This window comes from Gobio gobio (genome assembly GCF_949357685.1).
Source record: "Gobio gobio genome assembly, chromosome: 12".
Lineage (NCBI taxonomy): Eukaryota > Metazoa > Chordata > Actinopteri > Cypriniformes > Gobionidae > Gobio > Gobio gobio.
In genome coordinates, this window is record NC_137105.1 from 23,238,413 (window position 1) to 23,250,797 (window position 12,385).

Here is a 12,385-nt window from a genome sequence, read left to right on the forward strand (position 1 = left end):
CTTCCTCAAAATGCACAGATGTTGCCTAATCATGAGCGATCGAGTCTCTTATGTGTTGTTTTCAATTCATACTGGCAGCCAGATGGCGCTCTGTGCACATGTAGTCCATATATGGTACAGACAGACGAAGAAGATACCATGTGCCATAATAGAAGTCCATAATAAAAGCTTCCTGAGATCGTGAAACATGCAAATAGAGACATTTGAAGACTAATAAACACACAATCGCGACGATGTATGGTTTGTCTTCAAGCCACTTAGTCTTCAAATGCTCATCCTTGGGCAGATGAAAAAAGTTTGCTTTTGAGTCGCACTTCAGAACACAGCGTCTCGTCACCATGATGTTTTCTAGTTTTCACTGGCGCCTTGGAGCGCAATAAGTGGGTGTATCGTATTCAAATAACTTGACAAGTTGACGTCATCTAGTCAGAGAAAAAGCTTCGGTCTTCTAACGATTCTTAAAAATTAGTCGACTCTTACTTTGAAAGAAAATAACTATATATACGATGCACATTCATATTTCAAACTTTGCAGGATGTTTTTGTTCACTTAGATCTATGTTACACACTACATGAAAGGTAAATTTCAAAATTCCATGATAGGTGCTCTTTAAGTAAAAAAAAAAAAAACTTAAAAATATTCTGAATAACAGAGTTGCCCAATAGTAGAACTGCCTACAAACGTTTATCATTCTCAAACACAGGTGCAACTAATACACTCAAATATTAATCAATAAGAAAAGTCATCCATGGTGTATGTGCACATTTTTACACTGGGTAAAAATGTAAAAATGTAAGAAAGCTAATTTTGCTAATACTTTTTACACATGATCAGAGCACTATTATGAACGTTAATATTTCAAAGACAATTTTAACCTTCTTAGCCCCAGTGTCTCTTAGAGCACTTTAAATCCAAACCTGAGTCTAATTAGTATTTTAAATGTGACTTAAGTTCACCCAAAAAGTTATTTTAGGATGTGTTGACTGTAACTATGCATGACAGCATTTAACAGTGCTGCATGTTCAGCAGAGCTAAGAGGAGAAAAAAAGACAGATTGAAGTAGTGTTTGCACGTCCTATCCAGACTGAGGGTTCTGAACGTCCATTTGTTTGGAGTCTTCGTTATCATAATGTCACTAACGTTCAATGACCATGATGCTTTATCATTCGTTTACAGCGGTCAAAAAAAATCACAAAGCACTGCATTTCTCTCCTCTAAGATCTATTCTTCACTATATGCACTGAGCAACTGTTCAACAAAACTGCTTTAGCTTTCCCCTCCAGTGCCTCTAATTCCATTAAACTCATTACAATAAGTGAGCCGCACCGGTCTTCAGCATACAGAAGCCATAAAGCAATGATTGGGGTAATAATCTGAGCCTTCACTGGGATATTTTAGTGAGTGTTTGAAGAAGCACCATTCGCGATGCATCGGTCATTGGGCATAGCTAAATGATGTGTTTGCATGCATATAAAGGAAGGCATTAAACAGGTCTCTCTCTCTTCATTTTGGCAGACTGGGCAAGCTCATTAGTAGAGAAATAGCTGCCAGCTGGGTTTTCCTTTGGGAGTTGGCTTCCTTATACCAAGATCTCAGGCAAAAAAGAGGCAATGTGTAACAAACAAATTCACCAAGTGAAATGATTCCAAAACAGAAAGCCCATAACAAGTCCCCGTCTGATAGCCAGGAGGGGATGTTCCACAGCTTTCATAAATAAAAGATTAATTTCCAGAAGACTGGAATGTTTTAACATTAACAGCTTGGATTCCACCTCCACTTAGTTTCACTGGAACATCTGAATAGTATCAATTTAATGAGAGTAGCTTCGGGATGACATTAACCAGGCCAAATATAGTCCAGCGATGGTTACCACATGGATTCTGTTTTTTGGGAGTGAAGCAATCAGTTCTGGTCTTGGATGCCTAATGGTCAATAATTAATGCAATAATTTCTCCCCCTTTTGGTCATGAGAATAACCAGGTTATCACTTGCATAAGACTCTCATCAGTCAAAAATGAACATTAGATATTTTATGAATGATATCTGTTGGTTGCCGTTCTTACAATGGAATAATCAACATTCAAACAGTTATTTGTTTAAAGTCATGAATTTCCCCTATTTGTTAAAAGTTGCATCTTCATTACAGTAGTGAATATCAGATCAGCTGATGGACGAGACATCTCGTCATCTGTGGCAAGCAGTCAAGGCCAAGGGACCATGTGAACGGGGCGAGGCCGGTGGTGGGAATGATGAATAAAAGGAGGAGAGACGACAGTGAAGGACGAGAGTAGCCTGACAAGCCAGACCCACATCAAGATGTTGGGTCTGGAAACTCACCATTGACGGGGCTCAATCCGAGGCGCGGGATAAACAGTTGACTTTCAAATTACCTCTGCATGCAATTGGATAGCGCCATGACCGCCACAACCAACCAGAGCAAAGAAGAAGGTGAAGCCGAGCTAACGTTAGTTGATAGAATTTCGCCGTATCTGGTAGGCAAAACTTCGAACAGATCTTCTTTTCTTAAGAATGACTTCAGTGCCGTTCTTTGTTCTTTTCTCAAAGAAAAGCTTAACTCCAAGTCTTCCAGAGTCGCGGCCAAAGCCGATTCAAAAGACCGCTGTTCGCCAGCTTCTTTGTTTACGAGTAGCACGCGGAACCGCCGCAACTCTGCCATGACGTACCATCATTATGTTAAGCCCACCCACCGACTCTATACACGCTGTGATTGGCCTGACCAGAGTTTGGTTTTTCCAGCTCTCAGGTCTACCGAGAGTTGCTAGACTACACTCACGGCAAAATAAATGTTCTGCCGTTAGGGTGCATCTAGATTTCTAGGCTAGGACGAGAGAGGACCAGGCCTGGATTTTACATTGTGTTTTGTTTATGTTTTATTATGTGTCGTCTGTGAGGAGGCTGCCGTTTTTACTTTCATTTTGGTGTTTATTTCTTTAATAAAGTGTTAAACGCTCGCCAGTAACGTTTTCATTAACAAAATGTATTTCAAGCAGTAAAGATAACGACTTAAATATTAATTCAATTATAATTAGCTGAAGAATATACAAATGACACTTAATTCAAGCTGTCATGCTAGTAAAAAGCCAGAGAATTTGTAGCTTTTTAACAGTCTCCAAGAGTCTGAAGTGAATGTTGGTCAACAAAAAGATATCAGGAAATAATAGAAATGCTTCACAACTTATTCAGAGAAATAAGGATTTAAATATGGATTTAAAGACATGAAGCTTTATTTCCAAGCGTTTACACTCACTCCAAGCAAGATGATACATGGTAAACCTTGGATTTTAATACAATATAGTGCAATATAATAAAAAGGGGCTGTATTATATATGTATTGTAATACTTATTGTATATTCAAATCAATTTCTGCTAATAATCCCAGATATGTTCATGCTTAATATTTCCTGCATACAAAAATTAAGTATGTATATAAAGAAATCTATTTTGTGTTAGGTCAGTTACCTGTGTCGCCAGTGTGCCCATAGGTGGGGCGTGTGTAAGACTGGGCAAGGCTTAGTTTTCCCCTGGCCACAGACTTGAGACAAGAGGGGAATTTTCTCACTCAAACCACTGACTGCTTGGAAAAGCTGCCCATAACTACTGGTCTATGATGAGTTTTCTGTGTAATAATAGCATATAAGCAAAAGAGATTTTGATGCTCGAGAGGTTTCTATTTTGTTTTTGCAGCGTTGAGCAATGCTGATGTTATCAACTCCGGTCAGCAAGGATGAAGCATCTAACAATTTATTATAAACCTGAGTCAACCTGCTTTTGCAAATTGTTAATCTGTAGTGTATTTCACGATGAGCACCCAAAAACTAGAAAAGTTAAAACAAATATGAGGAGGAGGAGAAATGTTTGGATTCTGTAACACCTGTAGCAGTAAATCCTAATAATAAATGGTCAAAAGTTCCTGTGGCATGCTGTACTGATGCAAATAAAACTCCATGATAGCTCCGTGGCTCTCGTGTGTAACTTTTCATTTTGGCCAATCTTGACATCATATGGGATTTTATTACATTGTCAGGTTTTCACAAAATCTGATGTAGCCAAAAATGAGCTAACACTACAGCTCATGAAAAAAAGACAAAAAAATTGTTGAAGCTACTGCAGAAAGTGATTTAGTGGTAACATATATTAAAGGTCAATTTTGTTCCATTAAAAAATGCTGTGACACCAACCTGACAGCTTTTATGATTACCTAAAAGAAAAAGAAATATGATACAACAATGCAAAATAACGGTAAATCTGTTAAATGGTAGTAAAGCTATGGGTGTATCAAAGAGAGTCTGGGAGCCTCTTTCCTTTTTTTGCTTTGTGAGTGATTCGGGCTGTCTGAGGCCATTTCCCTGTCTGCAGCTGATTTGACAGGCCTCTCAGTTTTCCCTTGACAGCATGTCACTGGGACCAAACCAAAAGAGCAGCTTAAGGCTGACACACCACGCAATGTCTTCTACTGCGCCATCAGTGCAAAACACATTAGGGCTGTTGCGATAACCGCAATATTGTAATATCCAACGATACTGACAAGAGGAATGCAAGCAACTGCCACAACAGCAATGTTCATGTGTTTTCTTTTTTTTCATAAGGCTATGTCCTTCTTGTTTCACACAACACACATGTGTATTGAATGTTAAATAAGCTAATAATGATAGCAATATTGAAGAATGTATTGATTTCCGCGAACTGACACTTTTTACTAAAGACTGTGACAACGGTGAATAAATCATTGTCATTGTTTTTCCTAATGTAGGAAGACGACAGCTTCAGTTAAACTAAAACAACAACATTCACAATTCTTGTTTCAGATAACATCTTTTCTGCCTTGTTATCTTGTTACATTAAGGAAGCATGAAGCTGACAGATAAAAACGTTAATGGAATCTTCTTTGTTTACCTGTAGGCTTGTTTGGTGCTTTAAAAAACCAAGTCAACTTGACCTAAAGGGATAATTCACCCCCCAAAAAAGTCCATACTATGAAAGTCAATGTTTTATATTTACCCAATTCACACATTTTACTAATTTCAGATTTTTAGACAGGTTTCTGAGATTGATGACAAGTAAAATCAACTAAATAAATTAACACATTTGATATAAAATATCTAGTCTTACCTCTTGATGGCCTTGTAGCAAATGATGACAGTCAGGAGGAGGAAGACCACAGATGCACAGCTTACTGTCCCCAGTACTAAGATCTCCATCTCTCTCCTCCAGGGTATTATGGGGGATACAGTTGAGGGAGCCACTGGAAGAGAGACAAAGTGTTAAAAATAGGGATGGATTAAAAATATTGATTTCTCGATTATAATCAATTCTCATTTTGGAGAACTGATATCAAAACTTAAATCCCAAGAATCTTTCAGTCCATGCTGTTTTCAGTTGATAATTGAATAAAGATTTGTAGTGTACCTCCTATCCAATAAATCACAATAAGCTTTGTTACTTCTGATATGAAACAAAGTCCCAGCTTTCAAATGGTCAATATTATTATTTATTTCAAACAATAAATCTAGTTTTGGCGCTCTTTAATTTGGTGTGACAGATCATGCCTCAGAGCAGGGCAGAGAGCACATTAACTGATCATCTCTTCTGCTTTACAAATAGTAACAGCACAAAATAAACATGAATGAAAATCAGAAGGTATATTGAAAGATGAAATAAAACTCATTGGCCAGCTAGAAAAATGGACTATAGCATTTTGCTAAATATATGCACTACATTGCATATTCATTGTATTTTTACTTAACCCGTCTTCAATATTTATTGTATTTTTGAATAATTTTGTTATGTTTTTATGAAAGCCACCATTTAAATATTTATAATTTTAAAAACGAGTAGAAACAAAAGTCATTAAACATTTATTTTTATAATGTTATTGTGGCAAGCAAAGAAGCCGAGGGACCGTGAGAACGAGGGCGTGAATGATAATGAGCGCCAGCTGTACGCCGCACCGGTCTCATGTCTCACGGAGAAGCTCGGAGGCATAAATGGAGGAGCGACGACAGTGAAGGACGAGAGAGGACCAGGCCTGGATTTTCCATTGTGTTTCGTTTACGTTTTGTTATTTGTGTGCGTGGCAGTTGTCCGTGAGTGGCTGCCGCCGGCCGCCAGGGGCGGGGGAGGATCGAGCCGTCCACCAAGTGTCCAGTACCATCGCATGGCACCGCGAGGAAGAGCCTCTCGGCTGGCTGAGGACAGAGCAGCAGTGTGTCTGGGAACCGGACCAAGATTTTTTTTTCTCCTCTCTCCCCTCTCTGTCGCTCCCCATGCTTCCGGCTCCTTTTTCATCGCCTCGTCTGTCCTTACCCCCAGGTGCCACGGCCGCTGCCATCGGTCCTCCCCGGAGGGGGGGGGGGGGGGGGGGGGAGTAGAGCGCACTCTTGGGAGTACACTCCGGCCTGCGAGGGGCGATGGGGGTATGTGGCAAGCAGAGAGGCCGAGGGACCATGAGAACGGGACAAGGCCAGTTGTGAGTGATAATGAGCGCCAGCTGCGCGCCGCACCAACCTAGTGTCTCACGGAGGAGCTTGGATGCATAAAAGGAGGAGCGACGACAGTGAAGGACGAGAGAGGACCAGGCCTGGATTTTAAGTTGTATTTTGTTTACGTTTTGTTATGTGTGTGTGTGGCAGTCATTTATAAAAATTGCCGCTTTTGGTTTCTGTTTATTTATTTATTAAAGTCTAGTAAACGTTCGCCGATTCCTACCTCCTCCTTCCCTGAATAAAGAACTTTGTTACAGTAATTATTATAAAATCTTTCTTATGTGCAATTTAAATGCAAGTAGCCTACAAATAAGTTAATTTTAACCTTTAATATTATAGTGATGAATTGAATCGTATCGATTTGCCAGGTTGTGAATTGAAATCAAATTGAATCGTGAAATTTGTGTCAATGCCCAGCCCTATTTTAAATTTTGCATTTAGAAGCTGTTGCTGTGAACCCACATCATGCAGTCAAAGGAGCTCTCCATACAAGTGAAACCATCAGGCTAAGGCCATCGCTAAGCTTCATAAACAAAACAAATCAATCAGAGAGATAGCAGGAACATTAGGAGTGGCCAAATCAAGAGTTTGTGGTAGATGATTGCAGGATCCTCTTCATGGTAAAGAAAAACCCCATCACAACATCCAGAGAGTGAAGCACACTCTCCAGGAGTTAGGCGTGTCATTGTCTACAATCTCAAGGGAAGACTTCACAAGAGCAAATACAGAGGGTTCACCACAAGGTGCAAACCAATCATAAGCCACAAAAAAAGAAAGGCCAGATTAGACTTTAGACTAGGTCTGGAAAAGCATTCTTTGGACTAATGAAACCTGTACTAGAACGCTGGAAGAAAAAAAGTATGGAGAAGGCTTGGAACAGCTCATGATCCAAAAGCAATACAACATCATCCGTTAATCACGGTGGAGGCGGTGTGACAGCATGGGCATGCATGGCTTCAAGTGGCACTGGTTCACTGGTGTTCATTGAGGAAGTGACAGAAGAAAGAAGCAGCCGGATGAATTCTAAAGTGTATAGGGGATATACAATGTCTGCCTAGATTCAGTCAAATGCAGCAAAGTTGATTGGACGTCGCTTCACAGCACAGATGGACAATGACCCAAAAGCAACCCATGAGTTTTTGAAAGAAAATAAATGGAACATTGGCCGTGTCACCTGATCGCAACCCAATCAAGTATGCATTTCACTTGCTGAAGACAAAACTAAAGGCAGAAAGACCCACAAACCAACAACAATTGAAGACAGCTGCAGTAAAGGCCTGGCAAAGTATCACAAAGGAGGAAACACAGTCTTTGGTGATGTCCATGGGTTCCAGATTTCAGGCTTTGGATCAGCAGTGCATCTTAGCCATTTTTTGATCATCACACCCCTCTCTAATGTAGAGAACAGTACTTTTACTATTATCACGCTCAAACTGGTCTCTCACACCAATACAGCTTGATGGCCCAATCACAAGGCTGCAGCATTTTGCTCTACTCCATTTATCATCCCATATCCGAGAGGCGCTTTATTTGGACCATTACACAGCCGTCTCATCCAGAAACATATTAGTGCTTCAGGCTGCTCTACCTTCCCCACCACTTTAAAGTTCAGATGAGTTTTCTCTGGTTGGGAACTGATAGTGGCACCCTGGTTTACTGAGCAGTTTTAATGGTACTTATAAAAATGCACAGGAGAAGGCTAATTAACAAGTTCATTGCCCTCATGAGCACACAGGGCTACTGCCTCTTCTCTCTCACTCTCCCTTCCTCTAGCTCTTCGTCTCCATATTTTCCACCACTGCATACCTCCCTCTCCACCTCCCTTTGCCTTTCTGTCTAAACTTTTGAAAATTGAGCTTCAGATTCAGATGTATTTTTACTGAAACTAAGGTTTTTGACAGTGTTTGGGATTGATAAACATATTTACTAGTAAGTGCGAGTCTCAAATAGGGATGTGCACGAGCACTCAGGTACTTGGAATGTGACAGAGACGATCGATCATGAAAACGATGAACACCTTGACTTTAAAAAATATATTTCTTTTTTTTTCTGATTGGTTATTGCAGCATTTTGGGCAGTAGCTGAGGTCTGATTGGTTAGCGTTAGACAGCATGCATCCAGAGCGGCGAAATAAATTAAAACTATGGCTTTGAAATCACACAGTGATGCTTGAATCACTTTGATCATGAAAATACAGTTAAAGGAGGCATAACACACACAGTGTCAGCCATCTCATGTTAAACTTGAGTACCCATAGAGTAATATTGCATCCTATTTCTCAGCATCCTTCATATCTCAGAAGAGTCTTTAATTGTATCATATTTATAAAAGACATGTACGCTGTACTGATTTTTTTCAGCCAAACTTGTGGAGGAGTACAGTGGGCGGAGCTAAAGAGAGTGCACGCACACACACACACATAATACATTCATGGAATTATCCCTCCCTGGATAACTTTCTATTCACTATACGTCCGTGTTGTTTACATTATATGCACTTACGCGCCGATTACCAACAAAACACAGATATTTCATGCAGTTTCACTCACCACCTGCGGTTTCGACTCATGACCGGAAACTAGGGATGCACCGGTTGACCGGCCAAAAACCGGAACCGGCTGGTTTTTGCTTCTAGCGCGCGATCGGTTTTCTTTGTATTTTTCTGCCGATTTTTCCGGAAGTGCGCCCGCACATACGCGCCTATTTTGCAATCATTCGCGAACACGAACATGTCACATGTCACTGTGTTACAAACGGAAACTGGAGAACTGAGGGAAGAGACGATCGATGCTGAAGGGAATGAAGAGCCGCTTTCCTGCGCAAGCTGAAGTTGCGCGAGCTTACCTCTCCGCCCTGCACAAGCGCAGATAGTGAGCGTTTGTTCAGCTCAGCTTCTCACGTGTTGGATCGGATGAGAATGAAACAGACTAACTTGTGACAAAGCCGAAATACTTCTTTTTGTAGCCTAAAGAACAACATGCATGCACTTTGGAAAAGAAATACTATCAATTCTGTATAGGATGATCATTTTTATTTTACCTTAAAATGACATTGACTTAATTTGATTTAAAAAGCACCTGCTGTAGCATCTTAGTTTTTTTCGTTGCACTAAACATTATTTGATTTAACATTTTGGAACAATTAAATACTTTGGTTTTATTTAATTTCACTGGTAAAGACTTTTTTGTCTTTACACTGAATTTAAAAACAAATGCTGATTTAAGTAACATCTTTGTTTGGATTGCAGAATATGCAGTTGTTGCCTTTAATTTCACCTTTCAGCCTTTTAATTTCAAATTTAATGTCTCGTTAATTTCAGATTGCGGACTTCTTTTCATTAAAAAAAAACAAATAAACATCTTGTTGTGTATCCTTACGTTCTTTTATTGTGTAAAAAAAAAAAAAAAAAAAACGGAAATCGGTATCGGCCAGTTTTATTGAAAAAAATCGTATCGGAATCGGCCATGTAAAAACATGATCGGTGCATCACTACCGGAAACAAACATACACACTTGCAGAACTCCGTTGCTGCTCAGGAAAAATAAACTACATCCACTGTTTAAAGCTGGGTTATTTGGGAAGCTGAACAAGGTTATCTTTCCCTCACAAACAGAAACACACTTATTTAGCGACATAGTTGATTTGGTCTCCTGTAACCCGAACAAAGCTTGTTCCTTTGCTCATGTGCGCATGCACTCATCCAGGAGAAGTCACCTATTATGACCTCACACAGGCCCATACGCGGAAAAAAACTTTGTTAGAATCTGGAAGGAGTGTATTTGGCACAGAACCAAAAGAGCATCATACGTCCAACTCCTTTTTTGAAATTTTGGCCATGTTTAGCATGAGAATCTAACTCTTTAACCCTCTGAGCCCTGAGCTGTTTTTTCTGGCCCCTGGAGGTGTTTTTACATGCCCTGACATTTGAGCTTATTTCTGTTACTTGTAAAATTTTCATGGCTAAAGTCTGCTTATACTAGCCTGACAAGCCAGACCCACATCAAGATGTTGGGTCTGGAAACTCACCATTGACGGGGCTCAATCCGAGGGGCGGGATAAACGGTTGTCTTTCAAATTACCTCTGCATGCAATTGGATAGCGCCATGAGTGCCACATCCAACCAGAGCAAAGAAGAAGGTGAAGCCGAGCTAACGTTAGTTGATAGACTTTCGCCGTATCCGGTAGGCAAAACTTCGAACATATCTTTTTTTCTTAAGAATGACTTCAGTGCCGTTCTTTGTTCTTTTCTCAAATTAAAGCTTAATTCCAAGTCTTTCAGAGTCGCGGCCAAAGCCGATTCAAAAGACCGCCGTTCACCAGCTTCTTTGTTTACGAGTAGCACGCAGAACCTCCGCAACTCTGCCATGACGTACCGTCATTATGTTAAGCCCGCCCACCGACTCTACACACGCTGTGATTGGCCTGACCAGAGTTTGGTTTTTCCAGCTCTCAGGTCTACCGAGAGTTGCTAGACTACACTCGCGGCAAAATACATTTTCTACCGTTCAACCGTTTGGGGTCAGTAAGAATAATTTTAAAGAAATAAAGTTTTATTCAGCAGGAATGTATTACATGTGTCAAAAGCTTCAGATTAATGCCGTTTCCTTTTTACTTTCTATTCACCAAAGAATCTTGAAAATCAATCAATAAACGAGACAAAGGAGGTCACGTACGGGACATTTAGGCCCAATAAACAGCTGGCAACACAACTTTTATATCATGCTGTGTTTAATATTATAGAGCATATATTATAAATATCCTCATGTTGTACATGTATCTTTATTTAGCATTGAAGGGTTGCCTACCTATTTCATATTTCAACATGTTTCCGTTTCTTTCACACATTATAGTCTGGCATAATAGATGTTCAAGTAGTATCAATAACGCTAATATAAGTGAGAAGAAATGTTTACCTTAAAAATTCTCATGTAAAATCACGTTCTGTTTCTTCTGAGGTAAATCCAAGGTAAATTTACAGCTTGTCTTCCAAACTCGATGAAAAGCAGAAGAATGAAAGAAGATGATGCTTTGTATTGAGGTGATGGGGGGGCCTTTACAGTTTTGTGTACAGACGGGAGAACGTGCATTCTGTTTGTTTTCTTTATTTAGCGAAAAGCACAACATTTAGTTTTTATTTTGAGTGTGCATAAATAAAATTAGACACTTTAAGCTTTGTAAAGACATATCTTTCATGTCTGTGAGGCCAAAAATGACGGAGTATTTTAAGTTGTTTTATGTCAAGAGGAAAAATCAAGCAAAACGCGCCAACGCATTTGTCGGGCTCAGAGAGTTAACAGTGTAAATAAGTCAGAATGCATGAAATAGCATTAGACCCCACTTTAAGTGCAAGATGTGCAACGCAAATCTGCCATATACTTAACAATATAATGAGAACATTATTGTAATAGAATGTTTTGAATTGTTTCAGCGCATTGTTACAGACAGGAAGTGCGTTTCCATAATGAAAGTTACTAAGGGTGTAACGGTACATGTATTCGTACCGAACCGTTTCGGTACAGGGCTTCCGGTACGGTGCACGTGTGTACCGAACGGGACGAATGCAATCTTAAGTGTAACAGTTAACAGTAGGCTTGTTTTAGGCATGGAACATACTCAAATCCGAGTTTCCACACAAACATATCAAGTATTCTGTCCATTTTATCATGAAATTCAAAGATCAATGCAGTTTTGACTCTTTAATTTGACGCGACAGATCACTTTATATGCGCGTCAGTTCAAGCAGGGGAGCATGGCGCGAGTGAATGCGATCATCTCTGCCTATCGTAAAATCACTCAATCGGTGTTTCAACGGTGGAAAGATGTCGATAAAACAATGTCATGTACAGGGCTTGACATTAACTTTTTTGCTCACCAGCCACTGTG

The 12,385-nt window shown here is 39.9% G+C and overlaps 1 protein-coding gene across 1 annotated transcript in view; it reads right to left on the minus strand.

Moving 5' to 3' along the window:
• Positions 1 to 12,385, minus strand: part of prima1 (proline rich membrane anchor 1) — a 44,035-nt gene that overhangs the window by 13,773 nt on the left and 17,877 nt on the right. The window contains exon 3 of the mRNA XM_079831485.1: positions 5,131 to 5,263. Coding sequence (XP_079687611.1) covers positions 5,131 to 5,263 — 133 coding nt within the window. The remainder of the gene's footprint in view (positions 1 to 5,130; positions 5,264 to 12,385) is intronic.